The sequence below is a fragment of the Zonotrichia leucophrys genome, chromosome 2 (genome assembly GCF_028769735.1).
Source record: "Zonotrichia leucophrys gambelii isolate GWCS_2022_RI chromosome 2, RI_Zleu_2.0, whole genome shotgun sequence".
NCBI lineage: Eukaryota > Metazoa > Chordata > Aves > Passeriformes > Passerellidae > Zonotrichia > Zonotrichia leucophrys.
In genome coordinates, this window is record NC_088171.1 from 10,669,033 (window position 1) to 10,688,765 (window position 19,733).

The window sequence follows — 19,733 nt, forward strand, 5'->3', positions numbered from 1 at the left end:
ATCACTTGGCTCTGTTCTGGCTGAGTGCCATTCTCATGCCGGTGTGAGCACATCTAGGTTACAGAAAACTAAATATTCCTCAGTGAAGCTAGGGGCTGTTTCTCTTTAACATGTGTGTCTAACAGCTGCTAAATTAAAAAGTGAAATATTAACTTAGCCACATCCTTCAGCATGGCCATGACCCACAGAATCAGTAAGAAAACTGCATCGTTGTACACAATTTTTAAAAAAACATAAATAATGGAATTTTTGTGCAAAACTTTTAAAATTTTTATTCTCTGATTCCTCTTCAGTCCATTATGGTGTTATTGACTACTGTTATCTGAAATAGCATAAAGATGTAAACACTTATTTGTTCACAGCTTTATATATAACATCTCAGAGAAGGCTGTTAGGTTTGTGACATTAAAAACTGAAACCAGAAAAGAACAAAAAGAGCAAAACCAGAAGAAAACTATAGTGAATTACAGTATGAAATCTATTTACACACATTAATCTATACAACATCATAATCTGTACATTTTGTAAAAAATAATCACATTCATTTACATCATCTTAAATTTTTACCATACATGACAGATATAAAGTTATAACAAAGATGACAAAAGAGAAATTTGAAGTAATACTCATACATATTTTGTGCCAGGACAAAAAAAGCTGCAGGTAATCATAAACTTATTACAGTACTTTGGGACATAGAGGGGCTTGGGACATTTCAGTCACCTTTTAAATCTGACAATAGAAATGTTCCTGAATTAGATTTAGCTACAACCTGCTATCCTTGGGCAGAACCAGATTCAACAGAGTGGTAAAACCATATCAAAGGATGCTCCTTTTAAATGTTATCCTGATGTACTCTTGTAACATACATCTTCAAACACTTTTTAATTTTAGTATTTTTTCAGCAACAGAATAGCACTGCATCCTAATTTCTGTATTTGGTCATGTCAGGGTAGCACTGACAGCCCACAGCTGATAGAGGCACTCATGGTAACGTGAAGGTACTTCTGTTGGCAAAGGTATTTCCTAATCACTAAGCACAGACAACAATTGTTCAGATGATGACCCTTACACACTCAGCAGCAGACACACAGTCTGCAGCTTACTTGCCAGTTCTTTCTTTTTGTCAGACATATTTAGGGCTTGATTTCTCCTTAAGGATGTCTGAAAAAAATCTGAATAGACTGAATTTGGACTTTATCTCAAATCACTTTGCTGAAATGGGTAAATTCACAGTTAACAGAAGATTTTTAGAAAAATAGAGGACAAATAATGCAGATTATTCATCTTAGTCTTTGCCCATGGACTGTGTGACACATGCACCTGGCAATGCCTTATTTCATCAATCTGCCCCAGACAGAGTCTCTGGTTTGCTGAGGGTCTGTGCTGGTGGCTTTCCCCTCTGGCATGTTAAAAGCAAAGGGAAGCCTACAGTGAATCAGGACACGAAGCAGATGCTACAGAGTGGGGTAGGATGGCTCCAACCTGACTGTAGAAGGTTTTTTGTAATGCTATTTGCCACCAATTACCTATTGCTGCTACAGTACACTCCATCACAATCTTAGATAGGGTTTTCTTCTGCTGGCTACCTGCAGTACAACATAAAGAAAATTCTGGGAGCTGCAAAGCACTTTCTTTTAGCACATGGCCCCTCCTACAAAAAGCAAAACCAAACACCTTGCCAAAAAAACCAAACATTTGTTGGAAGCTGAGGCCAGGAAAATCACAATGGGACACAAGCCTGTGAGCTTTATCATGGCAGGCAGGGACACCTGAGCCAATGAACTGGGCGATCCTCCTCTGCCTGACCTTTTGAATTACAGTGCCCATTTCTCAGAGGATAACTTTGGCCAACCCAAGGTAATTGGCTTAAAGAGGAGTATCTGTGTAATATTACCCAGACAGTTTAATGATCTCTTCTGGAGGGATACATCTTACCTAATTCTATCTCTGGAGTGAGAAATGTAAGTACTGGCCAGCTACCCCAGCTCATTTTATAGTAAGTACAGAGAAAACTGTGTCCAGCTTACCTGCCTCAGTTGCCCAGCTGAACATGGAAGGAACCATCTTCAACTAGTGCCTATTTCTCTATCCTGACTATGGAAGGCACTTTAAAAGTGTCTTTAACTCAGAGACAAACATGCAGATTTTAGACACCAAAATCAGGGCAGATGAATTTCACCTGAGTTTATCAAGCACCCAGCTGAAATTGACTCTACAGAGGAAAATTTAAGTCATTGTCCATATATGTATTTTTTAATTGTGTTAAAAGTGGAGAGCAAGCTGTCACTGTGTTCCTCAGGCATTAGCAGCAGGTAATGCTGACAGAAATCACTCAGAATTAATGGTGCCTCCAGGGGAGGTAAAGCACAACAATTAACCAAGGTCCTGGGAGTGAACCATATTACCATTCTTGTTCAGTAAGTACAAGCTGTGCTTCTGGCTTTTCCGTGGGGATGGACAAAAAACACCAGGTTTCCTGCCTTGAATACTTTACAACTCAGTTTGGACTCTGAAGCAAGCAAAGGGGAAAAAACAGTAAAGGAATAAAGAAAGGGGAAGGTTACACTTCTCTTGCAGTCTCTACTTCCTCCCCTGTGGCTGCTAGGATTGAGTGAGAATTAAGATTAGGGATGAAAGAAGGCCAAATGATTTCATTGCATTGTTTTTTGACTCTAAAGAGTCAACACAGCATAGAGCAAGAGCATTTAATCCCATACTTCTCAGCAAAATGCAATGAGAGACAAAGCCATGAGAAGCTGTCTTGTTATGGGTGTTGTAAAGGTGAAAAACCCTGATCAAACACTTCCAGATTTGTCAAACTGTTTTTCACCTTCTACTGATATTTTTATATCTGTCCATGAAAAGGCAGCTGCCAAACTGGTGATGATAGGGTTAACACTATAACTTTGAATAAAATTATTTGGAAATCAGAAATTTTCTGGGAGTAAAAACAAATGAGTGCAGTGCCCTCTGTGTCTTAACTGCCATGATAGTGCTTGAACAGAGCATTATGAAGTTAAACTGCCTCACAAAACAGTATTTAGATTATCTGCATTTATATTATTAGCAGAGGGATGAGGTTCTCCAAAGTACTGTACTTTTCACTGGTTTGAATCAAAAATATATACGGCACTTCTGTATCCTGTGTGCCATTCTTTGCATGTCCACAATGTCCTTTACAAACTTAGTGGTGCCTCTATGTTCACCCACAGGAAAATTCTCATGTGACATTTCACCCTACATGAAAAATAGAATCAAGTCCAAATGCATCTGCACCCTTTCAAAGGGAACAATGCTGGTTTGTTGCAGTATAAAATGTATTTTCTTATTAAGGCTTTTCTTTTTTTATAACCCAGAAATAATTAAAATGCTGATTTTTTTCATGCTCACCTAATTAGAACAAAGGCAGTTTTCTCTAAGATACAATGTGCTATAAACACATATAATTGGTGATGCATCATGCAGAACAGACTGATGGAAATGATTGCCTGAAACATCCATTTCTGTGCTATCATTCTGTCTGTGTGTCAACTCACTCACATAACCTCATTTGAGCACAAAGATGAGCACACTTGAATGCTTGTCACATGTGCCTTTCTACCCCAGAAATTAAGGGGAAAAAAGAACATCCTGCACATCTCATCTCAGGGAACTGAGCAGTCCCAACGCCACTGCAGACATAGAACCCTAATGTGCACAGATGTGTTTAATTTAGGTGTAAAAGCAGCTCCCACAGCTCCAGTGGGTCTTCATATATTTTCAGGTAAGAGCTTGTGATAAGTTTCTCAAGAGATCCAGGAAACATACTAAATTTCAGCAGTGTTTCCTCAGTCTAAAGTCTTTGGGAATATATTGAGTTTAAATAGATGTGTGGGGGAACACCTTTAGACCCCATGGGAATATTTTTGGGCCCCCTACTTCCGTTCTGAATCTCATAGTTACTCTGCCAAACAGAAAGCATTATGAATGATCTGAAAGTGTTCCATAGCTCCTCTAAATTCACCTTTTGTAAGTAACAATTCATTGAGTGATTGTTGTTTAACTCAAATGCTACCTGCTGGTGTCATGTAACATTCACCAGGTTCTGCAGCCATGTGGACCATGGGGCTCTTTCTGTCTTTGGTCTGACAAAATTTTGTGTGACTCCATGGCAATCCCATTGAAACAAATAGTGTTTGACTGATAAATAGCTGGATTAAATCAGACCGAGAATGGAAATACACTGAGACAGCTGCTGACAATATTCCCAGTACTGGTAATGCTTCCAAGGATGTACAAATATGCCTGCCAAGGGATGCCCTTGCTGCTGCTCTTCTCTTTATCTGACAAGAGTAGGGACCTTGGATCCTGCTGGCTCCATAAAACCTGTTATCTGAAATATGAGGGCAATGGTTTGTGTGGAGGTACTCATGCAAATACAGATTATTCCCACTTGAAATGTAGGGCGGACATGGTTAACAGTGACGTGGGAAGAGAACATCACTGGGTTTATTTCTTTTAAAGAGAGGAAATGTTATGTATGTTTTTCATAAGACTGTCAGCTCTCTGCTTTTTTTTTTTAAACATGGCTGCATAAGAGGTTTGGCATTGTTGAAAATTCCTTCTTTATGCCTTTTATGGTAATTTTTAGGGATTCTGTCTAATTTTTTTTTTTCCGGAGTCATGGTCAGGACTAAATTTTAAATAATTTCAGATAGATATAGAACTGAATAAACCTAAAAGAATTTACATTTTTTGTTAAATGTGAATTGTAACTTCACTGCAATATTCCTTGTGTTTTGCAGCCAAATATGTAGCTCCTAGAGGCAGAGTTCATGGCAATGACAATACTGTAAAAACTGATATTTTCAATGTGCAATGAGATATCCAAGGCTGTTTTATCTATGCCAGGCTGCTTTAGCAATAAAACATACCTCTTGAGAAAACTGCTCCATGAAAGATCAACACAAATCTCTGACTTTAGGCAGAAGAGAACAACTGAGAACTACTGTATTCAGAAGTAATATAGTAGTTTTTTCTGTATGACCTGTAAAGGCAGCTCCACACTCTGCACCCAAACACCAAATCAGGCACTTTTGAAAGTAACAACAGGACTGGAATGAAACTCTGTAGAAAGCAATCTCTGAAATGTGTACCATTAGCCTAGAAGTACTACCTTTTTCCCTCTCTTGTAAATCATGTTAATGATTTCCTGGATTAGCACACTGAACTCCCAGTGTGGTTAATTATGGTCTTAGATTTTTTATTTAATTTTATTTTCCATAATTAGAAAAGAATTTCCTAATCCTCAAGGCAATGTTTCCTTAAGTATAAATAAAGTGTACAAAATTTTCTTGCTTCCCATCTTAACCCTTACATGTGCCAAATAAATCTGCATTGAGCAGGATACCCTGCATGGGTCTTGTAGCCACTTTGGAAGGTAAAGGGACCTTTATGGAAAATGAATTTTTGAATTGTTACTGCTATTAAACTGCAAGAGAACCTCAGAATTAATATGATACTATTTGAACAAAACAGAAAGCATCCATGGGGCAGGATTCTCCATTAATAATAGGTTGGCTGCACAAACCAATTCCCCAAATACCAACATGTAGAAAAGCAAAGCACTAAACTGTACATGTTATAAAATATCACATCAAGCTGCATAATGAATGATATATCCCACAGTTTTTCATGTTTTGGGGGACCTAGCTCATTTATATCATGGTGGTCTCAGTCTGCATAAATGAGTGAGCTCTTGAATTCCTGTGGAGCTGGGAAACACTTTCTGATCCATTTCGGGAAATGGACGAGTGCAGCCTGTAGTCTCTGCCTGCTGTCTGCTTCCAGCACAAGCTCCTCCACTTTCTTTTCAGCTCCCCCTGCACCTGTGCTCAAAAGAAAATGCACAATATGAGCTGAAAATTTCCTTTTATGTGAGGAAGTTTTCCATGTCTGTTGGCTGTCACATGGGGATCTCTAGGAACAGAATCATAGAATGGTTTGGATTGGTACAAACTTTTAAAGATTCTGGAGTTCTACCCCCTTCCATGGGCAGGGACATCTTCCACCACACCAGGTCACTCAGAGCACCATCCAGCCTGGCCTTGGGATGGGGCTACCACAGCTTCTCTGGGTAACCTGTTACAGGGTCACCACCACCCTTACAGAAAAGATTTTTTCCTTCCTAAATCTACCAATATCAGTTTAAAAATGACAGGCCCTGCTAAGAAGTTTTTTGCCATCTTCCTGATAATCCCCCCTTTATGTACTCCAAGGTGCTACAAAGTGTCCCCAGATCCTTCTCCTTTCCAGGCTGAGCAATCCCTACTCCCCCAGCCTGTTTTCAGAGGAGGTGTTCCAGCCTTCTGATAATTTTTGTGGCCTCCTCTGGACCAGCTCTAACACATCCATGTCTTTCTTGTACTGATGACAATTCACCTCTCTTGACCTTTAATGCTGAACAGATGTGGCTTTTTGGGCTACAAGTGCGCATTGCCAGCTCATGGTCCATCCTTCACCCCCAAGTCCATCATGTTGGATGGCTCTCAACCCCTTCATCCCTCAGTCAGCCCTGCACAGACCCAGGTGCAGGACCTTGAACTTGGCCTTGTTGAACCTCTCAAGGTTCTTTCCCCCTCTCCACAAGCCTGTCATGGTCCCTCTGGATGGCATCCCTTCCCTCTAGAGTATCCTTTTACAAAGGTCACAAAACTGAGGCAAAGACTGCCTACGCTGTGTGTGAAGAGGTGCCCTAAGGTCACTTTCAAAAATCAATTTTGTATCACTTGTGCTGAAACATTAGGTTTTGGAATCTAGCTATTTATCTCATGTACTTGAGGCATAGAATAAAATGATTAGCCCAAAATCAGGCATCTCATGAATATCAAAGACCAGAATAGCACTCAGGAGAGCTAAATGTTAATTGTCTGTGCAGGTGTCTTCTTCAGACAGATTCCTTCTGTCAGACACTGCATAGGAGCTGAAATCAAAAGGAATTCTTTGCATCTTTCTCAGTTGAGGCTATGAAAACCATGATGTTCTGAGCACTTCTGAAAATCTGTGCTGTTCTGAGGTTTAGATACTGACAGAACATTACCCCTAAATATTTACTAAATGGTATTTCAAGTTCCAGATGAATTTTCAGACATGTTGTACCTCACTTCCTTCTAACAGAGCTACATCAGATCACATCAGGAGAAGACACTAACACCTCAGTTTGCAAGGAATTCAATTTTAAACAGCTCTTAAAGCTCTTCCCCAGCTACACTCATTTTTCCTGTTGTATAAAAACGGTCACAAATATATTCCACTAATAGGAATGCAGACATCTTCTAAAACAGTTTTGTGTATCAGAGCAGAATTATGAGGGCACTCATACACTTACTAAAACCAATATTTAACATTCTCAGTAGGAAAGATGCGACTTACTTCACTGTTCAAAAAACAATACAGGACTGCAACAATCAACCCCTGGAAAGAGACAATAGTCCTTAGTTAGTAGGCAGCACTCACCCAGGTCAGTAGAACTTCTTTTGATTAAAAATCTTAAAATTTACCTGAAAAGATCCCAAACACAACTCAAAGATTATTTTATAATTGTTGGAACTGCGGTCAGGAAACAGAGCAAACACTGTGTAGTGAACTCCAAATAAAGGAATCAGCAGCAAGGTGGACTTTGCAAGTCTCCTGGGTAGAGGAAAGAGACAAAGCTGCAATTCAATGACGAGCTCTTGTTTTAGTGAGATGAATGTGTAACTGTAGGGTTAGTCTGTACATTGCACAGTATGCAAACAGCACCTAGGAAATGTCATCCAGAATCATCCCAACTAAGAGATTTTCATGAGCCTCAAATAATAAAACTTCATAGCTTTACTGATGGTATTAAACACACGACATTAAATAATTTTTCCATGGGTTGTCAATTACATAAAAAAATGTAGCAAATGACACTTCTTACTGAAATTAAGGAAACAGAACTTTAAATTACTAAGCAGAACTGCTCTGACAAACAGCTCATGAAACTACTGAAATGATACATTGCTACTTTTACCTTATCTGTCCTTTATTTCACTTAAAAAATACTAGTTTTATATATTATATAGGGCCAGTCATGGACAATTTTGGATGTCTGGCATCAGATAGAATCTGAGAAGTTATAATACTGAGTTCCATAATTCAGCACTGTATTGAATATAACTTGATTCAACAATGAAAGGATCCTGTTGTGAATTCACCTATTTTAACAGAAAAGTTAAGGTATTTCAAGTAGTTTAATTTTTTCTGTGTCAATCTTCATGGCCTTGCTTTGTTTATAGTGGCCAGGGGCTGCATCTATTTATGTGGAAATAATTTCTGACTGCAAAGTTTCTCAAAAATAGCAAACCCCTCACATCTGAAGATGATACCAGAAGCAGGAAAAATAGGGCTTCCTTAGAAGAAATTCATTTACAACTGGAGGGGATGACACTGGCAGCAAATTTCCTGGTTTCCCAAAGGAAATGGAAAAATGATTTTATTTGGACTTAGCCTTGTCCACTGCAAGAGTAAAATAAACAACTAAAAGGATGGAACCAGCTACAAGCAGGTTCAGAGGAAGAAATAAAAATGGTGACTTGCATTCATATTTCACTTTCACTCCATGCTTGGCTCAGTAATTTTTATTTAGTTGATGCTACTTCCTCTATACTGCACTTACATTTTAGTAAAAGAAAGGGACAAAAACTCCATCCTTACTCTTCTCTGCATTTTAAAAAATGCATTTGCAATTTTATAAATGAGCCTCCCAGATCTTTTAATTTGCTCTGCAGATGCAGTTTCTTGAGGAGATTAATCTACTTTCCCATGAGTATCAGCTAAAGACCAGAAATGCAAACTTAATCAGGCAATCAAATGCTAAAAGCAACGAATTTACAGGGCTGAATAATGAAGGACAAGGTTGCTAATAATGTGAATGTTTCATATTATAAAGTGCTACAGCAAACTGTGGAAAGTGGCAGGACTGAAAGTAAGGGAATGCCTAATTTTCAGAAATTAAATAAACACCACATGGAAGCAATGAAAACTTTATGTCACAAGAAGTAAACTGAGGGGATTTCCTGCCCCATTGGTTGGCCATTGTGCTACATCACAATGTGGCAACTGCACAGTTCCATCTAGATTCAACAAGCTCTCCCACATGTTTAGATAATTGAATCAGCAAACACAAAACAAGACCCCTTTAGCTCTGCAAAACACACGTGCTTGTCAGTGCAGTTGTGTTGACTTTTCTGGGGCACATCAGAATTTTTCACTTTTTGCATCAAACATGTCACATTGTCTGCTAACACATAAGGTCCTGCTTCTCTTGGCTTTAAGGACATTCTTCATTTCTGCATAGCATGTTTTGTCAGCTATCAGAACAGGAATTCAGTATTTTTAAATGAAGGGAAGGTGTAATTCAGGAGCACAGTTTCAAAGGCTGCTCATATGGCTTTGGATTTTCAGCGTTCATGTGAGGTTTTGTCACTGAGGTATCATATTGGCATCCTGAACTGTCAGTCTGCGTCTGAGCTTTAAAATAAAACCTTCTACAACAGACTTGATTGCAGATGATTACTTATCCAGCAGCTCTTATAATAAACAACAATAACCACAGATATGGCAATAAATAACAAAACCAATTTTAGCAATGCATTTGTACTGTCCCCCAGTATCCCTTGATTTTAAAGCTGTGGAAACAAGAGATATTTTAGGATTTGATGTTCACACCAAAACACAAAAGAAGAAGGTCTGAACAGAAATCAAATTGTTCTAAGCCAGAAACAACTGTTCTCCTCTAAAAAAAGTAAAGATGCTATTTTAAATCAGTATAAAATACTCTATTTAATTTTTACATTTTTGGTAAAAATAAAAATTTTTAAGGTTTTAAGGAGGTTGAAGGAAAATAATTTTAAAGGATTTTAAACATTTCTCATGTCAAAATTAAATGTTTATATGTCAAAAGGAAAATGTTACTTTCCATATATTTTGTATCAGCATACTCATCATGGATTAAACTCAAATTCAAAATAACTTGTTGGTCTTTCTAAAATTAAGTATTTTATATTGAATTAAGCATTTAATAAAAAATATATTTATTTTCATTTCAGCATAACTGTATTTAACAAACAATATCTAAAAGTAGTTCTAAATTAAATATAATTATAGTAAGACAGCAGTTTTTGATTTTCAGCAGATGAAAACTTAAAGAGATTATTTTGCTTCTGTCTGTAATATCTAAAAATATGACTCACTTGTACTGTGACTGGTCATTTCCTCCAACATCTGGAGATCTTAACTTCTGCAGTAAAATTCTTATAATGCTAATGAAAAGTATAAAATTCACCTGCAAAGAAAACAAATATAATGGTAATTTCTGAACCCTCCACTCAATCTGCAGCAAAACCAAATTCTTATCAGGTCAGACAGGAGCCAAGTCAGTGTGGGAGCCGTGCACCCCCCTGCAGAGCCCCCCAGCCCTGCAGTGCCAAACCTCTCCAGTTCTGCAGCACCAATTTTTGCCACATCCAGCAAACACTGCAAGCCCAGCACTGCTGCCCTGGATGGAAAAATCTTTGAAAGCCCCAATTGTCAGAAGTGTCCTCCTTCCACTACTTCAGTTGAGGACAGGTTTCCCAGCAGGATGGGACACTGGGTGTGGTTTTCTGCAATCAAGCACTGTCCTAAATTGTCACGTTGCTAATTGTCCTAAATTGTCACATGGATTCACTACCAGAAGCCCAGAGGCAGTTTTGATCCTCCCTTGCTCCTCACCACAACTTTCAGTGTTTTCTGTCTGAATTAGGGTTAGACAAGATTGCTGCACAGCTGATCTGTCTACTCCAACCAAGCACAAAACGGGCCTCTCACAAGTGTGATTGTTTTGGATATTGATGCTGACATTACAAATGAAGGAATCACAGAACAGCTGGGGTTGGAAGGCACCTCTGGAGATCATCCAGTCCATCTGAATCCCTGCAGCCTAATTCTCACGACAGACCTCTAAGACAGAAGAGTAGCATTTCATTTTGTATTTTATTTCATATTTATTTTTCAGAAAGGCACTAGCATAAAAAAATCATTATGATCAGAACCTAATCAGTCTAGAAAACTGAAGTATAAAACTCAGTATATCCTAAAGTCTCACTCCCATTATTTCTTCAGCCCTTACTTTCAGCTTCCTTTGGTCACCATCCCTTCTGGTGTTGAATTCTTGGTGTGGTCTAGAAAACTGCACATAAATACAGCATGTCCATGCTGAAGTAAAGGAACAGTTGGAATCCACACCTCCAGACTTACAATGTGTGCTAAAAACTACAACTCCAGCTACATAAACAGCTCCATCAAATGCACACATCTTAGAATAAATTCATCTAGAGAAAAATTTATGTCATGGTGAAAATGAGAATTTTGTTGTTTTAAACTCCATCCCAAAGCACAAAATCAGGAGGTGGGGTACCTAACCAGACAGTGCCTCTCACTGCTATAAATCTCTGTCTTCATGTATTGGTGGAACCCTTCTTTCTCCTAAAAATTTGGCTCCAAGCTTTTAAAGTTAAATGAATTTCTGTGTCTTCTATAACACAGCCTATAGAATTTGGGATACTAATAAATAAAACACAGTCATGGCAACTGCATGCCCCTCTGTTTTTAACATTTTGTTTGAAATGACAGGTGAAGGGTAGTGAAAGGAACGGACAGGGATTAAATAAAATTTAGGAAAATTATATCTATTTTTTTAAGAATAAAAAATGTTTAAAAAATAGACTTTTGCTAAACTTAACCTACATTTTTTCAGGCAGATGACTACTTAGAGTCTTACCTATAAAGGTAACAGACAGAAATCTGTTATTGCAGATTTTGTCTGCAGACTTAATGCAGCTGAGTGCCCACAGCAGGGGATATTAACTTGCCATACACACTGGGGCCAGTGTTAGTGGAGAAAGAGAGAATAGGAGTAACAGCACATTCATTTGGAACAGCCACATCCAACTGAGTAACTCTGAAGTGTGTACAGCATGAAGTGTGAACCTCTGCCAAATGACTTCTCTCAAGCCAAATTCCCAGGAGGAAATGCCAGGGAGGGTTCTGACACACTGAATTAACTGAAGCCATTCCCACTGTGCAAGATGGTATCAGAACTTGCTCTCACAAAGCTGTTGGATAGATCAAACTTTGCTGCCTGACCAGCACTCCACTTGACTTCTCTTCACTAAGGTCCAGCTGCAGTTCATGTCTGCCAATGCGCTCTGGGATAACTTCCTGGACTTCCCAAACTTCCAGGTCCAGGACTGCTTTGGAGCAGCACTGCCTTCTGGCACATGAAGTCTCAGATAATTGTTCAAACTGAGCATCCAGAGAACAGGGTTTCCTGTAAACACCAGGTGGTTTGTTTTGCTTTTATCTTCCAAAACATGTTTTCCTAACTCTGGATTGTTCCCCATTCTCCAGCTCCTTTTAGGTCTAAGTATTCCCTTCCTGCCGTAGTTCTCTTTCATGCTCATTTCTTCATAACATAAAACATCTTTGAGGCCTTACTTTATTCATTTCACACATATGGCCTACTCTTCTTTCTCTTCAAACTGCAGAACTCACACTGATAGTGATGACAGGAATTTCTCCCAGAATGATTTTCAGCAGGCACAGATTGAAAGGCAAGCCCAAGCTTAATGCAAACTTCTGAAATCTTGTGTAATCTAATAATGCCCTAGATGTTCTGCAAATAATTTTAAAAATGAATGAAGTATATCTAAAATACATTAATTTTGCTCTCTGACTATTTTCAGAAATGGACATATAACCATAGTATATTATGCCCAAAGTTAATTACACAATCATTACAGTGAACAGGAATACTATTACACTAGTTCAGTAATTCTAATGAGTTCCAAACAAGAAAAGCTCTGGGAAACATTCTCAAATGGTATTATTTTGCAAATATTCATGTTCAATATATATTTTAGTAGGCTACCAATTAAAGAAAGATATACACAGCCATAATTTTTTGACTAATATCAGATTCTCAATTGCAAGACTATCTATTTACACACAAAATCAAATCTGCAATTCATTGAGAAGTATAATTAGATTTTTCCTTCCTCCAGGCTCATAAACAGGAGAGATGTTAAAGAAAGAACAACACACAAATAAAAGCAACTGCTAATTTAATAGGAGGCAGATAAATTTTGAAGGCAACAAATTTTAATGGCCTTGGCATCTGTTTAACATTTCTCCTGCAGCACAATTTCTTTTCATTAAAACAGAATTCTTGCCTATCTGTAACTAGCAGTAAAGAATAATGGCTACATGCACTGCACAATGCTGAACAGATCTATAATTCATGCTTCAAATTTTACTTACTATAATAGAAATTAAAATTGGTATTCGTATAACCCACCAGGGACCACCATGCTCATTTGTATCCCAGCAGCTATAAAAAAAAGAGGGAAAATCATGTTGACATTAATATCATCTGGCAAGCAAGACCTATGAGAAGTATTTCTTATAAACAAGTCAAAGCACACTAAAATATTGCCTGCTCTAGCCCAGAATCTGGCATTCAATCCTTTCCTGCTATTAATTTTATCCCCTTTGTTTTAATATGCACACTTGATTTCTCCAACAGGAGCACTGTGGCCAGGTGTGGATTTCTCAGCATAAGAAAGATGTGGCTCTGTTAGAGCAGGTCCAGAGGTGATCACCCAAAGGTGATCAGAGGGCTGAGGTACCTCTCCTGCAAAGAGAGGCTGAGAGTTGGGATTGTTCAGCCTGGAGAATACAAGGTTCCATGGAGAAATCATTGTGACCTTTCAGCACTCAAAGGGGGCTCATATAAAAAGAGAAAATTACATTTTGCCAGGGCAGGTAGTGATAGGACAAGGGAGAATGGTTTAAAAATGAAAGAGGAGAGATTTAGATGTCTGGAAGAAATTCTTTACTCAGAAAGTTACAGAATCATTTTGGTTGGAAAAGACCTCTGAGATCATTGAGTCCAAACTTTGACCAAGCAGCACTGGACCATGGCATTGGGTGCCACATCCAGCTATTTCCTGAGCACCTCCAAGAAAGCTGACTCCACCACCTCTGTGGGCAGCCCATTCCAATGCTTCACAAGCCCTTCAGTGAAAAAATTCTTCCCAATGTCCAAACCGAACCTCTCATGGCACAGTTTGAGGCCGTTTCCTCTTGTCCTGTCACTGGTTGCCTGGGAGAAGAGACCAACCCCCACCTGGCTACAGCCTCTGTGCAGGCAGCTGTAGGGAGTGATAAGGTTTCCCCTGAGCTCCTTTCCTTCAGACTAAACACCCCCAGCTCCCTCAGCTGTTTCTCACCAGACTTGTGCTCCAGACCCCTCCCCAGCTCCGTTGCCCTTCTCTGGACACACCCCAGCACCTCAATGTCCTTCCTGCAGTGCGTGGCCCAGAACTGGACACAGGTCCCAGGGTGTGGCCTCAGAGAAGCTGTGGATGTGCCATCCCTGGAAGTGCTTAAGGCCAGGCCGGATGGGGCTCTGAGTAACCTGAGTGTGGCATCACTGCCCATGGCAGGGAGGGCTGGAACCAACTGGTCTTCAAGGTCCCTCCCAACCCAATCCATTCTATGGTTTTATGAAATCTGAAGCCAAAACATCAAGCACACTGGTCTGTACCACTAGACATCATGGAGGGTGTTGACCCTTGTGGGAACCAAGCTCAGTTTCACTTTGTGCAAGGACACTTCTCCAGTGTGCACTTAATGCTGACCTCTGGGTAGCAGGAAGATCTAAAGCAACTGACAAGTGTAACTGGAATTACATAATTTCTTGTGGGGCATGTAGGTTATAGATGTCTGGAACTTGTTTGTGAAAATGTGAGACTGAACCTGAAGTTCTGTCTGAAAAACTGAATATTTCATTTTCACCCTTGGCTCAGTAATTTTGGTCCAAATACTCATAAGTGCTCTGAAAGGTTAGTCAGATTAGAGATTAATTACCCTTTGGACTTCCTCTGTAATCATAATGACAAAGGAAAAAGGAGTTTGCCTTTGGTTTACACGTTAGACATCTTGCAAAGAAAGCCTTGAAATTATGTAGGATATGATTTTTAAGTCTAATAGAAGAAAAAATTGAAAATAATAGTTGGACAAAACAGGACTCTGCAAACTGTTTTTACACTAGTTAGGAATGTTCTCCCATTCGTTGGGAGCAGCAGGATCAAGTCTGATTTTCCTACAAAATTCTTGTCTCAGTTCCCCTTCACATGCCAGGAAGCTCTAATTAGCTTTAGCTTTACCTGGCTATGTGCATCTGACACACCCTTATATCACTTCCCTTTTGGGAATGTAATTTATCTGTACCCAAAGTTATCTACACTTCAATCTCCTGAGTTCCCAGTTAGCAAATGAGCATGGCCAGTGCCTTCCTGCACACATTACAGCACTGAGCCCAAGGACCCTGCTGCTGTTTCAAACATTATTTTGACTTCCCAAGCAGATAGCTCCAGATGTGGGTGTGCCAAGGAGTAACAGTGGTCATAACTTATCTCTTCTCACTCCTGCTCTCTGAGTTCTTCAAATAAACATCAAGCATAAAGCACTGCTGAAGAGCTCCCAAACATTTGCCCTTTTATTGCTATCTCTGGAATTTCAGTTCTGTGCTCATCCCCTCCAGAGCAGCAAACCACCTTTGTGTGAGCAGCACCACACCTGGCAAGGCAAGGGTTGCACAGGCATGGGGGGATTTAAACTTTCTTTCCCACACACACTCACCCAGTGTCCTCCAGAATAATCCGTGTCACTGTCCATGTAATAATGAATATCGTAGGAATTCCTGAAAAATGCCAAAGATGTTTAGAGAATGATCACAAAAATGCAAGTCCACAGGGGATAAAAAAAGTTCAGCCTGCTAGTAAGCAGTTATTCCCCAAATACACAGCATATAGTAAAGAGTTCAGTGAATGGAAGGAGAGGTCCATCTGATGAGCTACATGATTACATATATACATCAGTAATGTATTACAAACAAAGACTGCAGAGAAGTGAGTTTATTTCTCATAGAAATGCAGCCATAGTTACTAATACACACAAAAAAAGCCTTTCTCAGGTTTCTTGCAAGGTGTCAGAGTGACTTACAGGGAAATAGATACAAGTTATGCATTCCCAATGCACCTCCAAGGACTGCAATATAAAATAAAAATATAAATCATTTCATAAGGAACCTTGTCCACACACTGGTTTATTCCCATTTCCCAGCAACACCCAAATGTTTTATGACCACCTATTACTGGAAGTATTAAAGTGTTCCATGTAAATATCATGGCACTTTCTGTAAATGAAAGGAATATATATATATATTTAAAATCAGATGGACAGTATTATTGGGCTTTTCAAAAAGGAAAATGGCATAGTATAGCTCATGGCTGTGCAGCTAAGCTTTAATTTTCCTCACAAATAAGGACACCTGAATTATATGTTTTGCAGTGGCAGCCCTTGCACCGGAGCAACCCCTGGGTGTGGTGCAGATGGCACAGGTGAAAGCTGACCAACACACACACAGAGAAAAAAGAACATTACTGGGAGATGGGCAAGTTCTTACCCCATCCTATCAGCAGGTAGATGGTGAAGTGTCTGTTGGGGGAGAATATTAGCACAAGGAGGATGTGGAGGTAAAGTCCTTCTACCAAGAGCCAGTAAAAGTTTGCCATAACACCATACTGAAAAAACACCAGGATTGCCTTGCAGCCCACCTGAAACGTGAGAAGAAGGATCAAATTTGTCACAGGAAAGATATATTATACTATTATATATATATATATATATATATATAAATCTTAGCTGTCTTTGTAGTATCAATAAATTTTTATCTTCAGTCAAGCAAATTGCAACATTGTAAATGTTACTGCATATATTAAAAGAAAGTGAATTATTACAAATTATTTAGGTGGCTCTCATTGCTAATTCACTCAGGAAGCTTGAAAATTTCATAGGATAAATATAGAAAAATATGGTAGTTATCAACAAATGCACACTTTTGCAATAGTTTGTTAATGAATAGCTATAAAATTAAATTATCATCTACTAGGAGTCTAATAAATGGATCAAAACCTCACATGGCATCCTAACACAGTAAAAATTAACAAAGAAACTACTTCATGACTTTTTTCAAGGCTAAATGTGGAAAATGTAACTTTATTTTTTTAAGTCAGTAAATTTAGAACAAAAAGTTGGCCGGACTTTTAAAAATAATGTTTTCCCTTTAGAAAATGTTTTAGAATTTCTTAGTTAACAAAACACACAGACATATATCAAAAATTGTTGCTTATAGTCTGTGTGCTGCTCTTCAGAATTAATTTTCAGATGTCTGTGCTGCTGATGTTCCACAGTGCTGGCTGCTGCTGCTTTGGTACTTCCCAGTGGGAATCTGGGATGTGAGAATTGAATATGAAAATGTCCATATGGACTGAGAATGTGCCAAGAAATGTGATGATATGGTGAATGTAACAGACTACACAAACTGGACCAAATAAAATCTCTAGTTTCTACCAGGTTTACTCACTTCTCCATTTTAAATACCCTTCATACCTGCATTTTTCTGTTAAAATTCCAAGTGCACCAGATACCTAAGCAGGTAACTTACTCATTTTCAATGATTAATTCCTCTCTCTAAGCACAGATGTTTATTAAGAAGTGAGATGCAGTCACCAGCTGCTAAGCCAGAAGGGCACAGACCTCCTCAGGGAGATTTCCTTGCATGCATCAGCCCCCCAGGATGTCTCAGATACCTCAGGGCATCCCAAGTAACATCCATGCCTGTGTACTTGCATATACAGAAAACTAAGGAAGAGTCCAAAGGCTTGAATTCATTTAATCTGATTTTATCTGCCTACAACAAAAGTTTGAAAGCAAGCTAACTTTGGTAAGACTGATTTTACCTCTGGAGTTTGGGATATCCCCTGCAGTTCAGCAATAGGCGAGAAAATGTAATATGGATAAAATTAAGCACTTCAAAACGTGTGAAAAGTTGAAATTTTCATGCAAGTTTAAATTTGCTTTTATGCTTAGGACTCCTTAAAATCAGATCAGCAGTGAAAATTTTGTAATCCTTTATAAATCCAATATTCCCTTGTATTACCTACTTAATTTACATACCAGAACCCTGCATTACCTTCCTCCTGCAGGTAATCCTGTATCAGCTGTAGTTCCCCATGCTAAACAGTGAAGGTATCTATCAGTAAAGTTAGCCAAAATTAACTCTCCATGTAATTCAGAGCCAGGACCTACTTACAGAGCTTATGGACTGTGTGTTTTAGATCTCTGTGAGCGCAGCAGAACTGTGGAACATCACACACACATGGCAGAAGGGGCAAACTCCATGCGCTGTTACATGTGAGAGGCAGCACCAAGCCAGTGCTTGATAGACAGACCAGCCTTGTCAGGCTGGTGCCAGATTATCCCACATACAATGCAACAGGAATTAGCCAGCAGTCTACAAAATCTGACATATTTAAATAGGAATCTGACTTATTTCAATAGGAAAGTATAAGGCTTTGTAGCCAAGAATAACTGGAGAATAAATTAAATTGCTGAAACCAAGTAGTACTTTGAGTCCACTGAACAGTCTTTCAAGGACCTAAGAACTTTTGACTACCCCTGTCTGCTATCTAATTTGCCTAATTGGGGTCTACTAACTCAGTTCCTGTTTTTCTCCATTAGAAATACTCTAGATTATGAATTCCCATATACAGCTTGGTATTCACTGCTAAGAACTTCATGTTTTGGGACAACATGGCTTCATCAAGGCAAAAATATCTTATTCCATTTTTTTTCTCACAAGCTTAAACTGTAGTTTATTAAAATTAGAAGGCATTTTTGACTGAAACAACAAAGCAGCAAATGGGGCATACCATATAGAGGTCAGTTTTTTAACAGCAAGACTTGAAATTTTTTTAAGCCCTGTACATGAAAATGCAGTAAACATATTAGCTTGCCAAGAATGCAGATGATAACACTTCTGTCATAGCCCAGAAGTACCGAGGAGTTAATGAAGACAGCTCCTGCAAATATTTAATTTCCTGAGTTACTCCCTCCCTCCACTGATACCTGTCCAATTCCTGGACCCCTGACAAAGCTGCTGGAACACTTCCAGAGCATCTGCCTTTAATCACTCCCAGCTGATGGCACTCCTGTTTGTCTTCAGCCCTCCCAGGTGATTAATGCAGTGGCCATGTTTATTCTGAGCTGTATCTGGTTAAAAATTGTCTTGGCTGATGACAAGTTGTCCTTCATGGACACACAAACAACGTTAAGGTCTCCTACTTGTGCTACAACCTTCTTACACTCCATTTGCCTAGTCATTATATTCTCTTCAGAATTGTCTGCACTGGTCCTCCTAAATATTTAAAAGGATCAGGGAGGAAAATTCAGTGACAAAACAGTGTTACACCAGGGAGCAAATGAGGTTTATTACCCATGAGGTTTGATCCTCTGGACAGTGAGCTGTGTTGGAGCTGGAATAGAGAATATCATCCTTGACTAAAACAGAGATTGCTCTTAGAATGAAAGAGAGGAACAGGTTCAGATGGATGTAGTTCCGAGTACAATGAAGTTTTCTAAAAAAGAGATTTAAGAAGAAGCATTTTAGTTTATGAAGCAGAAACTGTTGAACAGACTTCTATTACTCTGTGGACATTTCTTGGCAATATGAACCTTGAGTAAGAGCATACCCTTTCCTTTTCTGTCATTTTGTCAGTGCTGCT

General features: G+C 38.9%; 1 protein-coding gene across 1 annotated transcript in view; it reads right to left on the minus strand.

Moving 5' to 3' along the window:
- Positions 1–256: 256 nt before the first annotated feature.
- Positions 257–19,733, minus strand: part of VIPR2 (vasoactive intestinal peptide receptor 2) — a 51,165-nt gene continuing 31,688 nt past the window's right edge. Inside the window, exons 6-13 of the mRNA XM_064703915.1 lie at positions 19,445–19,586; positions 16,574–16,724; positions 15,748–15,808; positions 13,363–13,432; positions 10,257–10,348; positions 7,542–7,671; positions 7,414–7,455; positions 257–5,870 (exon numbers count right to left, since the gene is read on the minus strand). Of these exons, the coding sequence (XP_064559985.1) occupies positions 5,700–5,870; positions 7,414–7,455; positions 7,542–7,671; positions 10,257–10,348; positions 13,363–13,432; positions 15,748–15,808; positions 16,574–16,724; positions 19,445–19,586 (859 nt within the window). The 3' untranslated portion in view covers positions 257–5,699. The remainder of the gene's footprint in view (positions 5,871–7,413; positions 7,456–7,541; positions 7,672–10,256; positions 10,349–13,362; positions 13,433–15,747; positions 15,809–16,573; positions 16,725–19,444; positions 19,587–19,733) is intronic.